Genomic DNA, 26,628 nt, shown 5'->3' on the forward strand with positions numbered 1-26,628 from the left:
ACAAAACGTATACATTGAGTACTGACTATGGGACTGCATGAAAGCCCAGGACAGAGGGAGTTAATCACCTGTTGGAGACATGTGTTTTCTCTACCTCTTATCAGCAACAGCTCATATATCTAAGAGCTCATGTAACCTTAATGTAGTTGCTAAGATGTAACAAGTGCATCCTTGTTAGCTAAGTCAGCAGTCTCTTTTGCTGAGATGTATTCGTGGTCCATCCTCCAGCTCAGACTAATGCACAGCCCCTTAGACCAGTGTAGGAAGGCAGAATGGTGTCAGCACTCTAACCCAACCACAAAGTAGGTGGTATCCAGGCATCACAGCAAGGTGACAATGATGGCTTACCATCCGGGTTATAACCATTTGGATTATGGTTCTGGCTCTGGGATTTGTTTGTGGATGTGGGTCTGCTTCCTGTTCTGTAATTGAAGGCATCTACCCAGGTAACAGCCAACTGTTGAGGACCCTATCACTCCTGCTGCTTCGGCCTCTTCTTCTGGGTCATTACAGGTACCTCAAAGTGAGGTCAGTCTGTTTTTAAAGTGTGCTATAATACACGCTCACATGATAACGTTACATACCAGATGGGAATTTGTGACGAGATGGATGCAAGCTGTCAACTTTTTGTTTTCGATGTGAGTAAGATGTTTTTTGCTGTATTTCTATAGGTGGCCTGGCATGAATCATAGTTTGCAAGGTATCTGCTTCCAGTGTTGTTGGCAAACTTTCCTTTCAGAAAGATCTAATATGGTTTTTCACTTACTGTTAACAAAAATTCTTTCGAGTAATAAAATGCAGTGTGAGTGAGCATTACGCACGACCTGATCACAAAGCTGTCTATTATCACACTGTGGGCTGATTTTAATTTAATTTTGTTTTACCTTTGGTTAAGCAGCAACTGAATATTTGTTTTGTATTTGCAGGAGTTTTATTCAAATGTTACTTGACATTTATGTTGTAGAAACAGGTGATTTGGCCCAACTGACTGTATTCTCTACCCAAGCCTTTTCCCAGCTTTAGTCATCCAATCTCATTGATTTATCCAGCAACGTTTCTCTCACTCACCTGTTTATTCTGGTTCTTCTTAAATGCAACAGCAAAAAAAAAGTTGGATGCTGGAAATCAGGAAAGTAAACAGAGTGCTAGGAACTGAAAATGTGTTGCCGGAAAAGTGCAGCAGGTCAGGCAGCATCCAAGGAACAGGAGAATCGACGTTTCAGGCATAAGCCCTTACAGCTAGTGAGTCTAGCAGCACCTGTGAAAGTTGATACTTTAGATCAATGGCATTTCATCAGAACTGAGTTCAAAATGACAGATAGCAGACCTGAAACATCAACTCCATTTCTCTTTGCAGAGATGTTGTCAACCTGCCGAGCAGTCCCACAGTTTACTCCCTCAATTGCATCCACATGGTTTGCCATGGGTTTTGTGCAGCTCATTTTGTGTTTTATAGCTTTATACTCCTGCAAGGATATCATTTCAAAGAAAAAAAACAAAAAAAGGCTTGTGTTTATATAGAACTGTTTGTGGCAGTTGCACATTGCAAAGTGCTTTGTAGCTATGAAATACTTTTTGAAGCATTGTTCCTGTTGCAATATGACAATCAGTTCGCAGCCAGCTCCCATGAGTAATAATGTGATAATGACCAGATAGTTCACTCTCTTGTGATGCCACTTGAGGGATAAAGATTGAACTGGAGTGCAGTCATTGGAGTCATAAATTGTGGGTCTGGGAAAGCACAGCTGGTCAGGCAGCATCCGAGGAGCAGAAGAGTTGACATTTCGGGCAAAAGCCCTTCGAACCAGGGCCAGGTTGATCTTGTTGATTATGAGATCCTTGATTGGGGTTGTTAACCTCTCCCAACCGGGGAGCCCTGGCTGATAGATATAAGCAGGAGATTCCGATAGTCTCCTCACTCTAGGGACTGGCTTTGAGCTAGCTGGTCAGAGCCCAAGTACTGGGCACATGTACATAAAGGGTGACTTGGTGATGGGATGCCAGCCTCTATGCAGTTACTTGGGGACAACTCCACTTTTCTGCTTCAGAATAGAGCCACAGGCTCATGCACCCAAACAGTCAGATGGGCACTCAGTTTATCCAAGGACCAGCACTTCCAGCAGTGCAGCACTTTCTCTTAGTTCTGCGCTGGAAGATCACATTTACATCATTTATCTTAAATGGTGGGGGCTCGAAGGGCTGAATGGTTGTGTAACATGATTCCATAAAGTCATCCTTTAATCTGCTGTTTTAACATAGAATATGGAACAGTACAGCACAGTACAGGCCCTTCAGCCCTCAATGTTGTGCCGACCTTTTATCCTACTCTAAGATCAAACTAACCTGCATACCCTTCATTTTACTGTCATCCATATGCCTATCCAAGAGTCGCTTAAATGTCCTTAATGTATCTGACTTTACTCCCACTGCTGGCAGTGCATTCTACACACCCACCATTCTCTGTGTAAAGAACCTGCCTCTGACCTCTCCCCTATACCTTCCTCCAATCACCTTAAAATTATGCCCCCTCGTGATAGCCATTTCCGCCCTGGGAAAAAGTCTCTGGCTAGCCACTCTATCTATGCCTCTCATCATCTTGTACACCTCTATCAAGTCACCTCTCATCCTTCACTCCAATGATACAAGCCCTAGCTCCCTCAACCTTTCTTCATAAGACCTGATCAGAAAATTAAAATAGTTATAGCACAGAAGTGCGTTTTGGCCCATTCAACCTCTGCTAGCCCACTGCCAGAGGAACCTCACCATGTCCCACATCCCTGCCCTGTCCATACAGCCTAGCTCACTTTAGGTGTTTTCACTGAATTCCCATTTGAAAACAACAATTGAATCTATCTCCACTGCTCTCTCAGACACTGCCTTCCAGATTGTTTTAATGGAAATAGCTTCAAAGTAATTCTTCATATTTGTACCAGTGAATCTTCAATTTTCTCTTACTCAGAATTTATACTGATTTGTCATAAATCTCAACTTTTGTTTTCTACAACTTTTGTCAAAGAAACTCGTGTTTTTAAAAACTTTTTCTATGAGCTTGTTTACTTGAAGTTTTGCTTCTAATATCCCACATGTCCTGCCTTTATCTATCCATCGCTGCTAATTATTTGCTCATTCACATCCTTAAGGAAGGCTGTTCTGGAGAAGATAACAGCAAACGTTCACTAGACTGGCCTCTAGGATGACAGAGCTGTCCTAGAATGAGAAGCTGAATAATTAGGGTTAATGTTCTTAGGAACTTAGAAGCTTGAGGTGTAACCTCAATGAGATAAACAAGATTCAACAGGGTCTCGACAGGATAGATGCTGAGAGAGTGTTACCCCTGGTTAAACAGTAGTCTTAAAATAAGAGCCAATTGTTTACGATTGACATGAGGAAAATTACTTCACTCACAGCGGTGGTATAACGTGGGAAAATATGAGGTTATACGTTTTGGTAGGAAGGATAGAGGAACTGAACATTATTGTAATGGAGAAAGGCTGCAGCGCAGTGGAATTTAGGGCTCCTAGTCCGTAAATCACATAAAGCTAGCATACAGCTTTTAGTTCAAAGGGAATGGAGTGTAAAAGTAGGGAGGCTTTGCTGAAATATACCAAGCCCTGGTCAGACCACAGCTGGAAAACTGTGAATAATTTTACTGAAGTAAAGATGTACTGGTGTTGGAGACAGGCTAGAGAGAGTTCACTAGGCTGATCCCGGGAAAGGAGACTTTTTTTTTAATGAGGAGAAGTTGGATAGTTTGGGCCTTGAGTTCAGAAGAATTGGAGGAGATCTGAATGAAAACATACAAGATTCTTAGGGCGCTTGATAGAGCAGATGTGGAGAAGTTGTTTCTCCTTGTGGAAGAGTCTAGGACCAGAGGCATAATTTTGGAATAAGGAGTCTCACATTTTAGACAGAGATGAGGAGGAATTTCTTCTCTCAGAGAGAGTAAATCTGTAGAATCTTTACCACAGAGGGTTGTAGAGGCTGGGTCATTAAGTATATATTCATGGCCGAGATGGACAGATTTTTAATCAGTAAGAGAACCATGGGTTATGGGGAAAAGGCAGGGAAGAGCTTTGTGGATTATCAGATCAGCTATGATCACATAGAATAGTGAAACAGGCTTGTTGGGCTGAAAGGGCTACCTCTGCATCCAACATATTATGGTCTAATTGTGAAGGATTGTCTGTCTGCTGCAGAGGGCTGTGGACTTTCCATGGTTGAGTGCATTAGAGGCTGGGATGGACAGGGTTTTTATCTGTCAGGGAATTGAGGGAAATGGAGAGTGAGTGTGAAAGTGGAGTTGAAGCCTAAGATCAGCCATGATCGAAGTGAATGTTGGAACAGGCTCAATAGGCCTGAATACTCTGGCTTCAATTTTGGTGTTGTTGTGGACACCACCCCATTAAGTGTGTATTCACTGTTACATTTGACTGCATTGTATCACCTTGTACTTATTGGCCTTGACAAGGGAGACCATGGTCTATGAATAGAACTTGGTGTGAGTTAGCATACAGGAAGCGGAATTTCATTTTAAGATATAGGAATAGACCATTTGGCCCATCAAGCTTGCCTCACCATTCAATCTGACACTCGTCATGTCTATTTGCCTACCCTTTTCCTATAACCCTTGATGGCCATGAATATGTTTATATATTAAAGACAAGTGACTAAAACTGAAAATAGCGTGTGTGCGCAGTAGATGTTAGCCTTGGGATATTTACTGCGCATCTCCATTCAAAAGACTTAATTTCCTGGAACAGGTTATTATGAGGGTGGAGAACTTAGTGGTTAGTGATGGTCCACAAAGGCCCATAAATACACAAAACAATGTTACCCCAATCTGCAACAATCCCTGTTAACATATGATTTCCACAAACAATGTACTACAGAAGCTGTAAATCTGAAATCAAAACAATTCTGCAAATATTTGTCAGAACAGGCAGCATCTGCAGAGAGAAAAGAGCATGAAATTAATATCTTGCCTGGCTAAAGTCCCTGACCTGAAACTTTAGCTCTCATCCTCTCTGTCTGACCTGCTGAGAATTTCCAGCATTTTCTGTTTTTATTTCCTTTAATTGGTATGTGTCATAAGATGATAAAATTAGACCTTTACTGTTAGGATAAACTATTGAGCAAAGCAGCTGTGATGTTTATGAAATGCTTGCGATCATAGCCGGAGTTCCCAAATTCAAAATTCATAAAAACTCGAAATTCTAAAAAATAAATTAGTTAATGACTTGTACTTGCTCACAGTTCTGAACATAATCAACAAAAGAAAGGTAATATATTAGCATTTACCATTTTCTTTGAGGGAAATGGAATAGAAAGTGATTAGGAGTAGGTGAAAAAATCATTATTGTCTATTCAGATAGTACTCACATTTAGTTTGAAATTCATTAATTATACTTGAATTCTCAGTGTTTATTCAGTATTTTAATTTTGGATGATTCTCTTCTCATTTTTAGTCTAGGTTTAACGGTACATCATGCATGACAATTTTTAATTCCAACCCCCACAGGTCTCTGGCTTGTATTTTGTATGAAGTGTGCTGTTTGGATCATGCATTCACTGGCCATAACTTCATGTCAGTTATCCTGAAAATCGTGGAGGGTGAAACTCCATCACTGCCAGACAGGTATTCCAGCGAGCTTAATGCTGTCATGACAAGGTACGTATGCCCTTATCGAAATAGATTGCCCTGTCAGCTTATCTGCGTCACTGTCTATTTCTGCAATCTCCCTCTTCAATGTGCCACACTTTCTTCCTCACAGCATGTTGCAAAAGGATCCAGCCCACCGCCCAGCAGCTGTGGAAATTCTCAAAATTCCATACATTGATCAGCAACTCCAGGTATATGTGTAAACATGCACTTAGTTCTTTACTGCATCATGTTTATCTTTTCAGTCTTCATGCATTTGTACCTCAGGGCATTTTAAGGAAAACAATATAGATGTATTTAAGGGAAAGCTAGACAAATGCATGGAGGTGAAGGGTTCTGACGTTAGATTTGGATCAGGAAAGGCTGAGTCGAGCATAGACATTATCCGCGCCTATTTTTGCTAAATCACCTATTTCTGAGCCATGTATCCTAAGTGAGATTATTACTTTACATTGACAACCACCTGATGAAGGAGCAGCTCTCCCAAAGCTAGTGCTTCCAAATAAACCTCTTGGACTATAACCTGGTGTTGTGTGATTTTTAATTTTGTACACCCCCGTCCAACCCTGGCTCCTCCAAATCATCATTACTTAAGCCACATTAAAACAGTGATGACAAGGGTAGATCAGAGGTTAGCAATTCCATGGCAATTAACTTAACCTCCTGACTCCCCAGAGTTTGTTCAGTCATTATCAAGGCATAAGACAGGAGTGTAATGGATTACCTCCCACTTGCCTAGATGGGTGCAGCTCTGACAACACTCAAGAAGCTCAAAACCATCCATGGCAAAGCAATGATTGACATCCCATCCAACATTCACTCTCTCCATTACTAGTGCATACAGGCTGTAGTGTGCACTCCCTACAAGATATAATGCATCAATACACCGATCATAGAATCCCTACAGTGTGGAAAGAGGCCGTTTGGCCCATCAAGTCTGCACCAACCCTCCAAAGAGCATCTCACCCAGACCCATCCCAACCCAAAACCCAGTGTTTCCAGGGCTAATCCACCTAGCCTGCACATACCTAGACTCTATGGGTAATTTAGATTAGATTCCCTATAGTGTGGAAACAGGTCCTTCGGCCCAACAAGTCCACACTGACTCTGCGAAGAGTAGCCCACCCAGACCCATTCCTCTACATTTACCCCTGACTAACGCACCTAACACTATGGGCAATTTGGCATGGCCAATCCACCTAATCTGCACATCTTTGGACTGTGGGTGGAAACTGGAGCACCTGGAGGAAACCCATGCAGACACGGGGAGAATGTACAAAAACTCCACGCAGACGATCATCTGAGGATGGAATTGAACCTGGGTCCCTGGTACCACGAGGCAGTAGTGCTAACCACTGAGCCACCAGGTTCAGGATATGATTACACATTTCAAATCTGGGACATCTACTATCTAGAAGGGCGAGAGCAGGAGATCCATGCGAATTATGCCACCCGTACATTTTCACAATCCTGACATGAAAATATATTCTTGTTCTTTCCTTGTCACTGGTTCAAAATTCTAGAACTCTCCCAATTAACAGCGCTGTGGGGTTCACCTGCTTTAAACAACTACAGTGAATGAAGAAGGTGGGTCATACCACCTTTTGATGTGAACATCAGGACAGGACTTTGAAGCAGGAGTAGGCCATTTGACATGATCATAGCCAATCTGATTGTGGTCATGACCAATATTCCGTCTAAACTGCATGGCTGCACAGCTACTCCGAGATTCTGCACACGTGAAATGGTGTGACGATGCATTGACTTCTGCTTTTGGATGCCTGTGCACTGAAAGAAAATTTAGAGGGAGTATTGGTTTCAGTTCTACATTCCTAATCTCACCTGCAACCCCCCCATTACCCATGAGTCCCTCATCAATCAAAAATCTATCCACCTAAGCCTTGGATAAATTCAGTGACCCAGCCTCCACTGTCTCTGGGAAATAGATTAATGAGCCTCAGAGAAAGCCTTCTCCTTAATTTCAATTTCTTGGTCCTAATCTGGGTCCTCTAATACAGCAAGAGAAGGCATTGTCCCAGTGTTGACCTTATCCCTTGAGATCTCATAGGTTTCAATAAGATCACCTTTTATTCTTCTAAGCTTCAATGTGTAAAGGCTCAGTCAGTTCAACTTTTCCATAAAATACATTCTTCATCACAGAAATATGGTTGGGCTAACCTTCCTTAAACTGCTTCCAACACATTGATATTTCTTTTTCAAACAAGGAGACCAAAACTGTACACTGTAGCCTGAATGTGGTCTCACCAATGTCTTGTATAGCTGCAGTCAAACTTCCCTATTTTCATATTCATTCTCCTTGCAATAAACAGCAGCATTCCATTTGCCTTCCTCATCACTTGCTGTCCCTGCAAACTAACTTTATATGACTTATTTGCAAGGACACCCAGATCCCTCTGACCATCATTTTATGAAATCTCTCTCCTTTTCAATCTGTCTTGCCTAATTAAATAACTTCACATTTTTTTCATATTATACTTCATCTGCCAATCAATCTCTATCCCTTTGTACCTCCATTTATCTTTACTTGCTCTTGACCAACATCCTTTCCTACCTACCTTAGTGTCACTGGAAAATTTACATTCACACTCCCTCACCTGAGTCATTTATATAAATTGCAAATAGTCGAGTCCCAGCAGTGATCGCTGTGGCATTCCATTGCTTATAGCTTGCTAACCAAAAAAGATTCTTTTATCCCAATTCGTGTGCTTCCTTATAGCTAACCAATTCTTTATCCAAGCGATTACATTATACCTCACACCATGTACTCTTACTTTTGACGTGGCATGTTATTGGTCCACATTTAAAGGTTCTCCTTTATCCATAGTGCTTGTTAGTTTCTCAAAGAACTCTAAATAAATTAGTTTGGCACAATCTCACTTTTACAAAACCATATTGACTCTGACTGATCGCGTTATGATTTTCTAAGTATAAACGCCTTAACAATGCACTCCAGTCATTTTCCTGTGACAAATGTTAAACTAACTGGCCTACATTGATCTGCTCTCTGTTTCCCTCCTTTCTTGAATAACTGTGCTTTACTCACTATTTTCCAGTCCAAAAGGACATTTCCAGAATTTATGGAATTTTGGAAGATTGTATCAGTGCTCCTGCTATCTATATAGCCATTTCTTCTAGGATGCAAGCCATCAGGTAATGTGGACTTGTCAGCCTTTATGTTAATAATTTTCCCAGCAACTATTCCTTGATGATAGAGATTATGTACTGCTTTCACCTCTTCATTCACAAGTATCTTTTGGGAAGATTTCTAATTCTTCGACAATGAAGATCGATATAAGACCACAGACACATTCTCTAGACTCACTCTTTTGAAGACCAACACTTCCTTTGATTAATTTTTATGCAACCACTTGGACTCATAACAGCACACAAACCAACAGCCACTCTCAGACAACAACTTACCAGAATGAAGGACCCGATACCCAGCATGAGCAAAACCAATGTAGTGTACAAAATCCCATGCAAGGACTACACAAAACACTACATAGGACAAACAGGAAGACAGCTAACGATTCGCATCCATGAACACTAACTAGCCACGAAATGACACGACCAGCTATCCCTAGTAGCCACACATGCAGATGACAAGCAACATGAATTCGACTGGGACAACACTACTATTATAGGACAAGCCAAATAGAGAACAGCCAGGGAATTCCTAGAGGCATGGCACTCATCCACAGATTCAATCAATAAGCACATCGACCTGGACCCAATATACCGACCAATGCAGCGGACAGCTGGAACTGACAACCGGAAGCAGCAGATTCAAACCACTACAAATGCCGGAGGAAAGATCACAGAAGCGCTTCGCAGGAGGCTCCCAAGCACTGAGGATGTTACCTAGACAGGGGACGAAATGTCTGCAACACAAATTCCCAGCTCGGCGAACAGAACCAATACAGCGAGCACCCAAGCTACAAATCTTCTCACAAACTTTGAATTTTTATGTTCTGAATTTTGTATAGAAACTCTTGCCATCTGTTATTAAATTTCTAGCTGGCTTTCTCTCACACTCTAACTGCTGCGTCTTCCTTTCTCTGCTTGTTCTCAAGGGCAATGACTAACAAATGCTGGCCTTGCCAATGAAGTCAAAATCCCAGGAAAAGAAATAACCCCAGTCAGAATGTTGCTAAATTAGGTTTTTAAAATTAATCCCCAGTTTTAAAGCCTTTCTTACCAATTTTATCCTTGATGTCACAGGACTCTGTGATCAACAATCCAGCCTGCCAGTCTTGTGATCACCTTGTTTGCTGACTAGAGTATTTGCCCCTTAAAGTGGCAGACAGCCTGATGCAAGAGCTCTGCCAAGAATCTACCCTTACAAACCGGTTCTAATCCCCTCCCATTCCCAGTTGGAGGGAGGTAAATTCCCCAATGCTATCTGATATACAGTCAGTTTATTCAGGTTGAGGATTCTCTTTATTGAACCAAATTTATTTCTTCTTTGTCTTCGGAATGTGGGAAAAAGATAAACAGCTTTTGGCAAATCCCAGAGGCTCATTTAGCTGAGCGCTATGATTATCAGCCACAAATGTAAGTGATGAAGAAGCAACCCTGGGCCCTTTTGTAATCAGGCTGGAGACTGTTACAAGGCACTCTTTCATTTACTGACAGATAAAAGCTACAAGAATAAAAGCTGAGTGGTTTCATCAGGTACCTTCAAACAAATCTTTGAAATGCAGTCAGCTTGGGCAGCATTACTTCCACTGACATTGTCAGACTGTGATAGGAGGGGAATCAGAAGCTGTGATTTCCTGACAGGAGTCAGACATTGACAGATGAGCAGTCAGAACCCGGGATTTCAATAGAAATTATCCTTTCTTTCTCGCCTTTCATTCAACATGAGACAACAAGCTTGGTGTAAGCAAATGCCATTTGTTACAGATAATTTAGTTTTCAACTTGAACTTTTCATTGCTTTAATGACGCGGTCTTATTGCTGATGTTTTGCTTTTGCAGAACACACCTGGGGAAATTGCGTTTCACAGCTTCAGATTATTTACGCAAAACAAAACTGTTTGCAGCTGCATTTTCCAATTCTCCCTTCAGCCATCTTTGGGTTTCAGGCATATTCCCCTTGTGAACGTTTGAAGCGTCGTAAAGCAGTCACCTTTTATCAGCCTGAACTAAATTCTTTGTATGTAAATTGCAGAACATCAAATGCAAGTTTTCAAACATCACCACAAAAGACATAACAATCAACTCTCAGGATGAAGCTCTTCAAATCAGGAATGCTTTGTAAGTAAGATCCAGTTCAATGGACAGTCTTGATTAAGCAAACACCTACTGGGCTAAGGGTTCTTGTGGTGCAGTGGTAGTGTCCCTACCTCAAGAGCAGGGGACCTAAGTTCAAGTCCTACTTGTTATAGAGGTGTGTCACAACATGTTGAACAAGTTGATATAAAAATGCATAATTGCATGTGCTTTAGGGGATACTAACTTTTATTTTCTGGAAAAGGCAAAGCTGCCAAAGTCCCAGAGAGCTATTGGGCTGCTTTCTTATTAGAGAGAAACAACTGGTGATAAGTTGAAGCTGAGGGTCCCCACACCTTAGGGGAAAGGTGAGGTTGAGAAGGTGGTTTCTGGGATTGATTGACTTACTGTGTATTTCAAGAGTGAAGGAAATCGGAGCAGGAGTAGACACTATGGTTTATCAATTGGATTTTCTTTGCCTTTCAGTGTGATCATGGATGATACAAATTAGAAGCAGAGTATACAGTGTGCCCCTTGAGCCCTCCTCCATCATTCCGTAAGATGGCTGCTCTGATTGTAACCTCAAATCCACGTTTCACCCCCTTGTTTAACTAGAATCTATCCCCTGCTGCCTTAAAAATGTCCAAGGACTCTGCTTCCACCAGCTTTTCAGGAAGAGAGTGCCAAAGACATTTAATCCTCTGAGCGACAGAACATTCGCCTCCTCTCTGTTTTAAATGGGCGACCTCTGATTTTTAAACAGTAACCCCATGGTTGTAGCTTCTTCTACCAGAAAAAGGAGCCTCTCCACATCCACTCTGTTGAAGTGTTATATGATCTCAGACTTCACTTTCACATGTCCAGCCATTTCCTGTATCACTCGATTCCCCTAGAGGCCAAAAATCTGTTGGTTAAATATATATATTCAGTGTCCACAATTCTCTGAGGTAGAGAATTCTGAAGATTTACAAGCATTTGAGTGAAGAAATGGCTCCTTATTGCAGTCATAAATGATGGAGATGTTCCTGTGGAAGAACTTTTATTCTGAGAAGAACTTTTATTCTGAGCCAGTTACGTGTGTGTGTGTTATAGAGTTGTACAATCATACACTCATGCAGCGTGGAAACAGATCCTTTGTCCAACCCGTCCATGCTGAGAGTGTTCCCAAACAAAACTAGTCCCACTTGCCTGTGTTTGGCCCTTATCCCTCCAAACCTTTCCTGTTCATGTACTTATCTAAATGTCTTTTCACTTCCTCTGGTAGTTCACTCCATTCACCAACCACTCTCTATATAAAAAAGTTGACCCTCATGTCAGTTTTAAATCTTTCTCCTCTCACCTTAAAAATATGCCCCCTAATTTTTAACTCCCCCATTTTAAGGAAAAGACCTTTGCTATTCACATCATTTATATTGTCATGATTTTGTAAACCTCTATAAGGTCACTCCTCAACCTCCTATGCTCCAATGAAATAAGTCCTAGCCTAACCAGCTTCTCCTTATAACTCAAACCCTCCAGTTCCATTAACACCCTGGTAAAACCTTTCTGAACTCCAATTTAATGATGTCCTTCCTATAATGGAGTGATCAGAACTAGAAACAGTACTCCAGGAGAGATCTCACCAACATCCTGTACAACCTCATCATGACCCAGCTCCTATACTGAAAGGCCTGAGCAATGAAGGCAAGTGTGCTAAATGCCCTCTTAACCACCCAGTCTACATGTGATGCAGGATTCAGAGGACGCTATTCAGCCCCTCCAGTCTGTTCTGCCACTCAGATCATGTGTCTTAGCTCTGTCTACTGCATTGGCTGTGCATTCTTCAATGGTCCCGGCAAGATAAATGTACCACCAGGAAATACACAATTGGTACTCTTATCAAACTCTGGTTTCAAATTATTACCTGAGCCACTATCAACTGCATTTTTCAATGTGTGTTGGAGTTCCAGACTTGGACCTCCAAGTTTCTGTCTTGGGGAATGTTTCAGGGTTGTGACAGTAAGGCTTGCTCCCTCATGATAATATTTGATTGACCAACTCATTCCCTGAGAGCATCCTGGAAAACTGCAAGTGGGCTGGATTGGAGATTTTTAATATTTTTACATGGCACCTGTTTTTCAGTGGTTCACATTGCCACCTGCACCTGCAGTTTTAGGTTACATTGGTGCGTTGTGATGGGTCAAACTAAGGATAATTTGGAATAGCTTTAGTTGCCCATACAAACAATTGAGAGGCTGTTTACACATAAACCATACACAAAAACAGGCTTCGTCCAGAGGCTCACTGAAGATGTTACCTAATATGGTGACAAAATGTCTGAAAATTAACCTTCCAGCTCAGCGAGCAAACCTACATCCACATAAACCTCATCAATAGCTTCATTGAGAAATAGGAATAGTTTATTTAATGAACGTGGGCAGTTGAGAGTAATTACAGAAAACGTTTCACATCCAAAACAGTGACTCTCGGAGTGTGCATCCCGCCAGCAGGCTCAATGGAGATTCAGAATCAATGTAGACCTAAACTACTCTTTGGTTTATATGTTTTACAAACAGAATTCACGTCCTTAAATCTTGTGATTTATGGGGATGTCTGTTCTTGTTTAGGATCAGCATCCTACTTTACAATACCGCCCTTCATTCAGTGTCAATGAATGTGACAGCAGCAATGGGATTTGTGTTATTCTGAACCAGGGACTGTTACCCTGAGGCTGATGTACTCTAATTGACGAAATTAGTGCTAACTCTCAAAAGCATTAATCTGATGTGGCAATACTTAGCACTCTTCAGAATGGAGGTCAAGAAAGACTTACATTTATACAGCATCTTTTACATCCTCAGGGCATTCTGAAAAGTACTGAGAAATAACAAGTCCTAAAGTGTTTGACAGCCAATGAAGTTCTTGCAGGGTGCACTGCAGCCAATTTGCGTACAGCAAGCGGCACGGTGGCACAGTGGTTAGCACTGCTGCCTCACAGCACCTGAGACCCGGGTTCAATTCCCGCCTCAGGCGACTGACTGTGTGGAGTTTGCACGTTCTCCCCGTGTCTGGGTGGGTTTCCTCCGGGTGCTCCGGTTTCCTCCCACAGTCCAAAAGATGTGCAGGTAAGGTGAATTGGCCATGCTAAATTGCCCGTAGTGTTAGGTAAGGGGTAAATGTAGGGGTATGGGTGGGTTGCGCTTCGGCGGGGCGGTGTGGACTTGTTGGGCTGAAGGGCCTGTTTCCATACTGTAAGTAATCTAATCTAATCTAATCCCATACACAGCAAAGTGTGGTAATGACCAGATAATCTATGGATAAATATTGGCCAAGGCATCAAGCAAAACTTCATAAAGAGACAGGACCTTTAATCCACCTGAAGGCCTCAAGTAAATGCCTCATTTGAGAGAAGGCCGCTCCGGCTGTGCTACATTCTCCCAGCAGGGGGAGTTCCAGTTAATTTTTGTGGAATGGGTCTTGATTCCACAGCTTTCTAATACAGAGGCAAGAGTGATAGCAATTGAGTCACAGCTCACCCAACTAAAAACCACATTAAATCCCTACCCTCTGAGGATGTCTTCCATTAGGTGGCTATTCACTCACCTATTGCTTGGAGGCAAATACTCAAAATAAAGTGATGGTTAATTTAACAAGGTGGAGATTTGCTCCACAACTGAATTTTGTAAAACATTGATCTTTGTACCTGAGTTCCGGGGATAACAGTACCAATTGTTCATTTCTTGGTAGTACATTTACTTTGACCGTGGTATTTCTACTTTCTATTCACCAAAGAGATAACGACATTTAGAATATTTTGACATCCATTCTCCAGGTGTTATTCCTGAGGCTGAATGGAGAGGGGCAGTGACCATTATTTTCTACTTGAGGCACATGGGAACATAAGAAATAGGAGCAGCAGGAGGCCATTCAGCCCTTTGTGGCCTATGAGTAAGATCATGGCTAATATATTGGCACTGAAATGGCTCTTACCAAAGTCCCAAATAGCACCCTATGTGACTGTGACAAAGGCAGGCTTATCCTCCTTGCCTTTCCTGACTGGCCTGCAGGCTTTGACATGATTGATCATCTCTTTCAAATTTTTGTCACTGTCCAGTTCTGGCCTCATGAGTATCTCTGATTCTAAGCACTGCATCAGTGGAGACCTTACCTTCAGCCACCCAGACTCTAAACTGGAATTCCCTCATCTCTTTTTTTAACTCTGTCTTCAACCTAATACATTGACCAAATATTTAGTCATCTCCTTATATCTCCACACATGGCCTCACTCTCCTCTTTTGTTTTAAGGCACCTTGAGATGCTTTATTTACAGAAAGGTATTGTATGAACATAAGTTGGATGTACTTGGAATAGTGTAGGTTAGATGGGATTCAGATTGGTATGACAGGTCGGTGCAACATCGAGGGCCGAAGGGCCTGTACTGAGCTGTAATGTTCTATGTTCTATGTTGTTGAATGATGTTCTGCTTTAAATCCACCTTTCAGCCAAATAATTAGTTGGCATAGCCCCAATCTTACAGATATGTTAAAGCTGGCATTACTGCAACCTATGCACACCATACATTCTTCTGAACACATTTGACCCTCTTGATTGTTTCATTGTTGGTGTTAGCCCATAAGACATAGGAGCAGAAATTAGGCCATTCAGCCCATCAAGTCTGCTCCGACATTCAATCATGGCTGATAAATTTCTCAACCTCATTCTCCCTGTAACCCTTTGTCCTTTTGACAATCAAGAACCTATCTAACTCTCTCTTAAATTTACTCAACGACCTGGTCTAGTGTTAGTGTCAAGGCCCGCATTTATTGCCTATTCCTAATTGCCTTTGAACTAAATTATTTGTTTTGCCATTTCAGAGAACAAGAACAGTAGCTTAGCTCTGGAGTCTATGTCTGGTGGGATCTGAACTCACACTCACACCCTCCAGGACATTAGGCTGGGTCTCGGGATTACTACTGTAGTGATACTATCACTACACCACCAGCTCACCCTAATTGTCCCAGACTGATGCTTGAAGTTGAAATTGAGACCAGCTCCTTATCAGTCCTCAGCAAGAAAGAAAACCTTCATTATTTTTTTTTAATTATTACATTTGCTTTGATGAAAAATAATTAAATTTCTTAGACTTTCTCTTTACCAATGAACAAATCAAGAGTTTTTTTTGGTTTGACACTCAGGAAAAGGTTTATAAATTCAGTTTTCAGTAAATAACTATTTTTGGCAAGAGGGGATGTAATCCTTGCCAAAACAGAAGCAATGTTCTGCGAATGCTGGAAATCTGGAATAGAAACAGAAAGCGCTGGAGAAATTCAGCAGATCTGGCATCCGTCACTCCATTTCTAGTCTGATATGACTCTCCTTCATCAATTCTGTTTCTCTCTCCATTAATGCTGCCAGACATGCTGAGTTTCTCCAGCACTTCCTGTTTTTATTTGTAACTGTTTACAAATTGCTTTGTGATGTAGATTGGGAAGTGTGATATTTTTAGTCCCATGAATCTATACAGTACACTAACAGGAGGGAACAGAATCTTCACAGAAACAGAACAGTATTGAAACAACTAACACTTTATGCAGGTGTCACATTGCTAATTGAGTGTTCTAGTTGTTTAACATAGAAAATTGGAGCAGCAGTAGGCCTTCAGCCCTTCAAGCCTGCTCTGCCGTTCTGTATGATCCAAATCAGCCCTCGATCCCGCTTTCTCTCCATACCCTTTGATCTCTTTGGTCTTCCCCTTGTATTTGATTCCACTCTGGGTTCAGATTCCATTCTGGGACTCCTCAAAGCCTGTTCTACAAGGTACAAGTCAGGAGTGCAATGGAGTACTCTTCAGTTGTCCCAGTGAGTGGATCTCCAGTAACATATAAATAACTTGACACCATCTAAAACAAAACAGCCACTTGATCAATGTCCTATCCACTAGCTGAAACATTCACTCCCTCCACCATTGACATGCAGTGTGTACCTTCTACACTAAATGCAATACAACAAGGTTTCATGGACAGTACCTCCAAATCAAACGACCTCTACCACCTTGAAGGAGATAAGAAGCAGACACATGAGAACACTACCACATGCTGGCTGCCCTCCAAGCCACTCACCATCCTGATTTGCAAATATAATACCGTTCCTTCAGTGTTGCTGCATCAAGAAACTGGATCTCTCTTTATCAGCGCTATGGTTATACCCACACCACACACACTTCAGGGAATGTAAGAAAGTGACTAACCACCATGTTCTCAAGGACAATAATTGATGAGCAACCAATACTGGTAACATTCACAGTTCCTGAAGAAAAATAAATTGTTGCATTGCATATTGAAGGATTCCATATAAACCAATGTTAGGAATGGTTGCAAGACAGAAAAAGACTTCGATAATCACTTGTGCATTTACAGAATAAGATCAAGATTGGAAACAAACAAAGAGAAAGTGCTAGAAAAACTCTACAAGTCTAGCAGCAGCTGTTGAGAGAGAAAGAGTTAACATTTAAAGCCCAGAAACCCTTTGTTAGATCTACAAATAGTCAAATGCTTGCCAATGTATTACACACTGGGGTTTATTTAATAGCTCAATCAGAGACACATTAGGGATAGTTCAAACATCACAAGTACAATCAGAGAAAGTGCAATCAGAATAGATTGGGCCTGTATTCATTGAAATTTAGTAAAATGAAAGATTACCTTATAGAAACATATAAGAACCTTAAGGACTTTACAGGATGGTTACGGCGAGGTTAGTTTCACTAGCAGGAGTGTCTATGATCAGAGGGCATAACCTCAGAGTAAGGAGTCACCCATTTAAGACAGAGATGAGGAGAAAGTTATTTGAAAGGGTAGTGAATCTGTGAATTTCTTTACCTCAGATGGCTGGTGAGGCTGGGTTGTTAAGTCTATTGAAGGCTGAGAGGGACAGTAAAGGAATCAAAGGTTAGAGAGAAAAAGACAGGAGAGTGGAGTTGAGGATTATCAGCCATGGCCTCACTGAATGGTGGAGCAGATTCGATGGGCTGAATGGTCTACTTCTGCTCCTTGGCTTATGGTCTTATACTTAGGGAGTAAATGGTTATGTTGATGGCGGTTAGATATGGAGGAGGCTTATGTCAAGCATAAAAAGTGGACAAACTTTCTCCTGAATAATTTTTAATCAAGCATCATTGCCAGTTAATCAACTCTACATCATCTTCACATATGTAATGGTGTTCACCAATAATTGTGGACCTTTATAAATGAATTGAGCATTCTTGAATATATTTTAAGCAATGGTTAAATGGTGCAACATACTAGATGGTATTTTTAAATTAGGTGAGCGTTATTCTAGCACTCTGCTGTTAACTGAACTGAGAAATTCATGTTGCCAAAGCTATACAATTAATCTCAAAATATAAATCTCCATAAAATGGTTTAAAACAATTGTAATCAAAGCAAGACGTCAACATTTAGGAAGTAGCTAACAATTATAAACTCAGATCTGATTTATGTAAAATTTATGGTCATGATGGACTAAGATGGAACTGTGGGTGTGAAATGGCTTGGCAATTAGAACCAGAATTCACAACATGTTAATTGGAGAGAATGCATATTATAATCACAAGCTGTTGAATTATATTTGCATAAATAATTGCCACATAAATCATACAGTTGACTACAAATGGTTTGAAGTCATATTCTAAAAACATATACGTTGATGAGCTGAGGTTGCCAAGCATAAATTAATTCGTATTTGTTCCCTAATCCATGCTCCAATCATTTCTCTGTTATAAGTCTGTGACTTCCTAGGGCTCTTGGCTGAAAATCTTTGATTTATCTCTTTCACAATCACACAAAGTCCTAATGAAATATAGTTCATAGACTCATAGAGTTATTAAATAGAGCCTGGTGTGGAAGGAGGCTATTCATCCCATCGAGTTACTGTTAGCTGTCCTTACAGCAATACAATTAGTCCCATTTCTCTGCTCTATTCTTGTAGCCCTATAACTTTATTCCTTTCAGAGTCCACTCAATTTTCTTTTCAAATCGTTCATCATCTCCATGCCCATCACTTACGTCACCCCTGATAGGCAGTGAGTTCCAGGTCAATACCACTTGCTGTACTTCATATCCCCCTACAGCTCTGTGTTCCCTCATCCTTGTACCTTTAGCTATTGAGAATGACATATCCATGCCTTATGTAAACCTAGCATGATCTTCTTTAACTCTATTAAAAAGTTTATCACTATCAGAAATGAGTATCCTCATTATTCCCCTCTCTTCAAACTGTTCAAGGGATGGTATATGAAATGCAACAAGCATCTACAGAAACTCTAGTAGTATCTTTTGGTTTATTTTGTCTTTTTTTTTTACTATTTTGAGAAAAACAAGTAGTCAGATTATGGATTAACAGCCCACAAGAGTGACTGTGAAACAAAATCAATTTTTTAAAGGAAACACATCTACTTTAAAAATCATTTTGAGGGGTGTTGACACACTTCCATCCCATGCAGCCCACAGCAGATGTATAAGGCAGTAGGCAGACTGGACACTGCAAGAGAGCACACTGTACTTCCTCAGGAGGCTAAGGAAATTTGGTATGTCCACAAGGACTCTTACCAATTTCTATAGATGCTCTGAAACGAGCATCATACCCAGATGCATCACAGGTTGGTCTGACATCTGCTCTGCCCAAGGCTGCAATAAATTACAAAGAGTTGTGAATGTAGCCCAGTCCGTCATGAAAACCAGGCTTCCATCAATTGACTCCGTCTACACTTCCTGCTGCCTCGGGAAAGCAGCCAACATTATCAAAGACCCCTGCCACACCGGTTCTATTCTCTTCCACCCTCTTCCGTCAGGCAGAAGAAATAAAAGTTTGAAATCACATACCAACAGATTCAAGAACAGCTACTACCCCACTGTTATCAGACTTATAGAGTCATAGAGTCATAGAGATGTACAGCACGGAAACAGACACCTTTGGTGCAACCTGTCCATGCCGACCAGATATCCCAACCCAATCTAGTCCCATCTGCCAGCACCTGGCCCATATCCCTCCAAACCCTTCCTATTCCTATATCCATCCAAATGCCTTTTAAATGTTGCAATTGTACCAGCCTCCACCACTTCCTCTGGCAGCTTATTCCATACACGTACCACCCTCTGCGTGATAAAGTTGTCCCGTAGGCCTTTTTATATCTTTCCCCTCTCACCCTAAGCCTATGCCCTCTAGTTCTGGACTCCCCAACCCAGGGAAAAATCTTTGCCTATTTACCCAACCATGGGTCACCCCTCATCCTCCGATGCTCCAGGGAAAACAGCCCCAGCCTGTTCAGCCTCTCCCTATAGCTCAAATCCTCCAATCCTGGCAACATCCTTGTAAATCTTTTCTGAACCCTTTCAAGTTTCACAACATCTTTCCGATAGGAAGGAGACCAGAATTGCACGCAATATTCCAACAGTGGCCTAACCAATGTCCTGTACAGCCACAACATGACCTTCCAACTCCTGTACTCAATACTCTATACTTATGAACAGACCTCTCATATATTAGAGTTAATTTTTCTCTGTAGCAGTATCACTATATTCTGCATTCTGTTCTAATAGCCTGATGTACTTATGAACAGTGTGATTCATCTGGATAGCAGGCAAGACAATATTTGTCACTGTATCTCATTGCATGTGACAATAATAAATCAAATCAAAATCAATCAAAAATCCAAAGAACACCCAAGTGCGGACTTAACTGTGGAAGGGAGGAAGCAGGTTAATGAGATATGACCCCTTCCATAGTCCACTGCAGAGTCCTGTTAATGGTGTCCTTGGTCAGGCCCATGAGATGGTCCTCTAATCTGCCTGCCCCTCTCTGCACCATGTGTCCATCTGACAGAGTCTTAGCAACAATAACAGGCAAATTCTAACCAATTCCTTTGGGCAGTTCTTAAAGATTTAAATAAGCCATGGGAATAAAATATAGAGATTTGTCATGGACTCGCTTTTCCAGGAGGATACTGAGAAAACAACTAGGAATGGAAATATTCCCATCTCTGTAACAGGGATTCTGAAGTCAATCTTAACGCCCACTGGATAGACCAGGAGTTGGATCAGAAAAAGTGCTAAATATTGACAAAGGATAAGGACATTAGTGAATTTTGCAGTATAATCCCCAAAGGGGTTACCTATGTAGCTCATGATCTGTATTCACACACCAGGGGGCCCTTCACAGCTAATCTGCCAAGTGACCATTGCCCTTGGTACTCACCAGGATCAATGATCAAGTAGGGGCAGAGTATAAACACATACAGGGACTTAATATTTGCAGGAATTTCTTTATTACTTTCCCATCCATATCAACCTGGATCAAATATCTGCCTTCTTCCCAAACCCACAAGAACTGCCAAGTCCAATAATCGTGAGAAAGGAGGTCTCGGTTGGAGCACGAAGCCAGTCTGAGTTTGACAGCAGAATCAATACTAATGTCAAGCTGGACCAATAACAACGCCCATTCTGAAATGTACATGTAGAACATGGAAGTTAATGTTGCTTAATGTTTTAAGCATGTAAAGGTAAAATAGTCCTACCAAACCATAGGGGTGCTTTTTCATTAGAGAGAGAGAGAGACGACTGTTGGTGAATTAACCTGAAGGTCACCAAGCCTTAGGCTAGGGGAGAGATTGAGAAGGAGAATCTTTCTCAGCCAACATGAGAATTGAATTCATGCTGTTAGCCTGACTAACTGGCCATCCAGCCAACCGAGCTAACCAACCCCCATGTAGACAGGTTCTCAAAGTTATGCTTTAACCCAGCTGTTTGTGGTTTACTCACACTTCTCTTCCACACCCAGACATAAACCATGAAAAATATTTGTTTAGAAACATGCGTGTGAATTACCAGAGCAAGTATAAGTCAGCATTGCCTCGTAGGTTCTGGGTTTGTTCATGCTGAACAATTCAATTGACTTAGTGACCTCCATAGTTCACTCCGTCAATTAACCAGTTTGCTAAGTAAATTACATGCATACTCACTATCACATTGCGGAACCTGCTAATTTTGAATATCAAGTATTTCCTTGTTAAAAGCTTGAATGTTCTTGTTGTTAACATACTCTTCACCTTCACAAAATTACCTTTGACTATCTCTACCCTTCGCCTAATTTCAGCATCACATTTATCCTCCACCTTTAGCATTTGTCCCAAATGGGCTTATTCCATTATGACACAACAAGCAGCAGAGGGAAGTAGACATTCCATATGACTTCCAGTGAATTTGCATCCTGGCTTCATTTCAAATCAACTTCCTGCCTTAGAAGGCCCTCAGCCCTTGACAATCTCATTTTTTGGGGGGACTATTTGGTAATTGGGTTAATTTGTTCTCTCAGTAGTTTGTGGTGACCCAATATGACGTTGTGCATTGTAAATGTTAAATTAACATTAATCACTTGATTGAAAATGTCAGCTAAATTTGGGTGTCATACTCTCTCAGGCATGAACTGAGTGTTAAATCTTAAGCAGTTCCTTGATTAAGGAATTAAAATTAATGATATTGCAGATTCCTCCGCTGCCCTATTATTTTAGTGATACCAAGCCCTGCATTCTTCAATGTAGGTATCAAAAATACTCGGAGAGTCATTGACTCTTCGGTCCAACCAGTCCACACTGACCGTATTCCCAAACTAAACTAGTCTCGCCTACGCATGTTTGGCACATATCCCTCCAAAGATTTGCTAGCCATGTACTTATTCAAATGTCTTTTAAATGTTGTACCTGTACCTGCATCCACCACCATCTCCGGCAGTTTGCTCCACACATGAACCATTCTCTGTGTATAAAAGTTGCCCCTCATGTCCTTTTTAAACCTTTTGCCTCTCACCTTAAAGATATGCCCCCAAGTTTTGAACTCCCCCAACCTAGGAAAAAGACCCTTGTTGTTCACCTTATCCAGGCCTCTCATGAGTTTATAAACTTCCATAATGTCACTCCTCAACCTCCTACAATCCAGTGTACAGTGTCCCAGCCTATCCAGCCTATTATTAAAACTTAAACTTTCCATTCCTTGTAACATCCTGTTTACTCTATTCTGAGCCCTCTCCAATTTATTAATGTTCTTCCTATAATAGGGTGACCCGAACTGCACACAGTGCTCCAGAAAAGGTCTCACCAACATCCTGTACATCCTCAACATGATGTAACCAGTCCTATACTCAAAGCCTGTATCCCTCGTAAACAAAGCTTTTCACTGTACTTCAGTACATGTAACAATCAATCAAAGATCTGAGCAATAAGGCAAGTGTGCTAAATGCCTTCTTAACCACCCTGTCTACCTGTGATGCAAATTTCAAAGAATTATTTACCTGAACCCCAAGGTTGCTCTGTTCTACAACACTGCCCAGGGCCCGACCATTAATTGTATAAGTCCTGCCTTTGTTTGTTTTACCAAAATGCAATACCTCACATTTATCCAAATTAAAGTCCATCTGCCACTCCTCAGTCCATTGACCCAATTGATCCAGATGTCTTTGTAATCTTAGATACCCTTCTACATTGTGCACTATCTTACCAATTTTGGTATCATCCAGAAACTTACTAACCGTGGTTCCTATATTCTCATCTAAGTTGTTTATATAAATGACAAGGAAAAGTGGACCCAATACTAATGCCTATGGAATACTGCTGGTCACATTCCTAAAGTCTGAGAAACAACCCTCCACTGCCACCCTCCGTCTCCTACTGTCAAGCCAATTTTGTATCCAATTTGCAAACTCATCCTTAATCCCATGTGATCCAACTTTCCTAATGACTCTACCATGCAGAACCTTATCAAAAGCTTTACTAAAGTCCATGTAAACAATGTCTATCGCTCCGTCCTTATCAATCTTTTTTGGTTTCTCCTTCAAAAACCTTAATCAAGTTTGTGAGACATGATTGCCCCTGCACAAAACCATGCTGACTAACCCTAATCATTCCTTGCCTCTCCAAATATGTTTCAGAATCACCTCCAACAACTTTCCCACCACTGATGTCAGACTCGCAGGTTTATAGTTCCCAAGCTTTTCCTTACAGCCTTCCTTAAATAAAACCACAATTCGCCACTCTCCAGTCCACCGGCATTTCACCTGTGGTTATAGGTGATACAAATATTTCCGATAGTGGTCCTGCAATTTCTTCCAATCCACAACCCACATCCTTGAATATGAGCAATCGTCCTATCATTGTAAAGAGAGGGGATTCCTCAGCTGAGGAAAAAGGAAAATGTATCAGAACCATTGGTGTTTCCACAAATACTTTCTTTCTCCATACCCCGTTAGTTCTACTCAATATCTTGAAAATTATGAATAATTCACTCCTCAATCTTTTAAAGTTCAGGGCTACAGCTTAGTTAGTGTTCTGTCTCCTTGCACTTTAACCCTTGTGTTTGACCATCATTCTAGTAAATCCATGGTGCAGTCACTCTAAAACAGCATATCTTACCTAATGCATGGTGCACAGAACTAAATATAATATCCACGTGTGGTAATACAAGGGGGTGACCTCAACTTCCCTGTATTCTAGTCCTCCATCTATGAAGACCAGCATTCCCCTAGCATTTCCAGTTACAGTTTGTATCTATCCATGACATTTTTAAAAAATCTACAAAAATGAACCCCTAAATCACTTTGGAACTCACATAGTTTCCAGCTTTTCACTGCTCAGAATGTGTCATTTTCTTTTCTCCAAATTGCAATCTCCTACCTTAAAATCTATTTGCCACAGTTTTGTCCATTTACTTCATCAATCAATATCTCTTTGTGAGTTAATGCTTCTGTTTACACTACTTACAATACCACCTACCTTTGTGTCACTGGTAAATTTAAGTATGTGGCTTTCTATCTCATCCTGTAAGTTGATAATAAACACAGTGAATAGTTGAGCTGCGAATACAGATCCTTGCAGGACAATACTCATTACACTCTGTCAATTGGAGCACCAGTCCATTATCCCTACTCCTGCTGCTCAGTCCATTTCTGAACAAGGTTAATCATTTGCTAATCATTTCAAATCTCGCTGCAGTATCTGATGCTGAACTTTATTGAATTACATGCAAAGGCCTTCCCCTGACCACTACTTTTCTCACCTCTTCAAAAAAATTCAATTACAGTTGTCACGAACTACCTGTTAAAAAACCCATGCTGGCTCCATCTCACTGCCTAAAGTCTTCAGATGTTGAGTCACCTTATCCATAATGATAGATTCTAGCAATTTCCTGACAATGTGTCAACTGCTGACCTATAATTCCCTCACTCACCTTTCTAAAATAGTCGAGTGACATGCAATTTTCCAATCTCCAGTAAACTTTAATTACAATTGAAAGTCATTGGTGATCAGATGGAAAGAGTGCTTCCTTCTGTCTCTGTCAAGGAGAAAATACCTTGCTGTCGGATCAAATATCACACTGGAACAAGTTGATAAGTTTGTCCATGTAGTGGTAATGATAACCGAAGGTGGCAGTTGTGATGCTGAGGTCAGAAAGATGAATGATGAATGATATATTTGTTGTCACTTGCATTGTACAGAGAATAATACAGTAAAATACAGTGAAAAGCTTCAACAGTCACCACAATTTTGAATAGATTAAGAATATACTATTGGAAGCCAGGGAAGAGATTGTTGCATCTCTGGTGATGATCTTTGCATCCCCGCTATCCACTGAAGTAGTGCCAGATAATTGCAGGGTGGCAAATGTTATTCCCTTGTTCCAGAAAGGGAATAGGGATAACTCTGGGAATTACAGACCAGTCAGTGTTACGTTGGTGGTGGGCAAATTATTGGAGAGGATTCTGAGAGACAGGATTTATGATTATTTGGAAAAGCATAGCTTAATTAGAGATAGTCAGCATGGCTTTGTGAGGTGCAGATCATGCCTCACAAGCCTTATTGAATTCTTTGAGGATGTGACAAAACACATTGATGAAGGTAGAGTAGTGGGTGTGGTGTGCATGGATTTTAGCAAGGCATTGGATAAGGTTCCAAATGGTAGACTCATTCAGTAGTAAGGAGGCATGGGATACAGAATTGGCTGTCCCATAGAAGACAGAGGGTGGTAGTGGATACAAAGTATTCAGCCTGGAGCTTGGTGACCAGTGGTGTTCCGCAGGAATCTGTTCTGGGACCTCTGCTCTTTGTGATTTTTATTAATGACTTGGATGAGAAAGTGGGAGAGTGGGTTAGTAAGTTTGCCGATGATATGAAGGTTGGTGGAGTTGTGGATAGTGTGGAGGGCTGTTGTAGGTTGTAATGGGACATTGACAGGATGCAGAGTTGGGCTGATAAGTGGCAGATGGAGTTCAACCTGGAAAAGTGTGAAGTGTTTCATTTTGTATGGTCGAATTTGAATGCAGATTACAGGGTTAAAGGCAGGATTCTTGGCAGTGTGGAGCAACAGAGAAATCTTGGGATCCACATCCATAGATCCCTCAAAGCTGCCACCCAAGTTGATAGGATTGTGAAGAAGGTGTATGGTGTCTTGGCTTTCATTAACAGGGGGATTGAGTTAAGAGCCGCAAGGGTACGCTCACCTCTATAAAGCTCTGGGTAGACCACACTTAGAATATTGCATTCAGTTCTGGTTGCCTCATTATAAGAAGGATGTGGAAGCTTTAGAGAGGGTGCAGAGGGATTTACCAGGGTGCTGCCTAGACTGGAGGGCATGCCTTATGAAGAAAGGTTGAGTGAATTAGGGCTTTTCTCATTGAAGCGAAGAAGGACGAGAGGTAACTTGATTGCTGTGTACA

At 41.2% G+C, this 26,628-nt stretch overlaps 1 protein-coding gene across 1 annotated transcript in view; it reads left to right on the forward strand.

The window, feature by feature from the left end:
- The window catches only part of nek11 (NIMA-related kinase 11), a 298,330-nt gene that overhangs the window by 122,850 nt on the left and 148,852 nt on the right, over nucleotides 1-26,628 (forward strand). Inside the window, exons 8-10 of the mRNA XM_087978482.1 lie at nucleotides 5,519-5,668; nucleotides 5,772-5,850; nucleotides 10,853-10,938. Of these exons, the coding sequence (XP_087834608.1) occupies nucleotides 5,519-5,668; nucleotides 5,772-5,850; nucleotides 10,853-10,938 (315 nt within the window). The remainder of the gene's footprint in view (nucleotides 1-5,518; nucleotides 5,669-5,771; nucleotides 5,851-10,852; nucleotides 10,939-26,628) is intronic.

The sequence above is a fragment of the Chiloscyllium plagiosum genome, unplaced genomic scaffold (genome assembly GCF_037043375.1).
Source record: "Chiloscyllium plagiosum isolate Xiang-an unplaced genomic scaffold, Cpla_swu_hap1 HiC_scaffold_34, whole genome shotgun sequence".
In the NCBI taxonomy this organism is placed as follows: Eukaryota; Metazoa; Chordata; class Chondrichthyes; order Orectolobiformes; family Hemiscylliidae; genus Chiloscyllium; species Chiloscyllium plagiosum.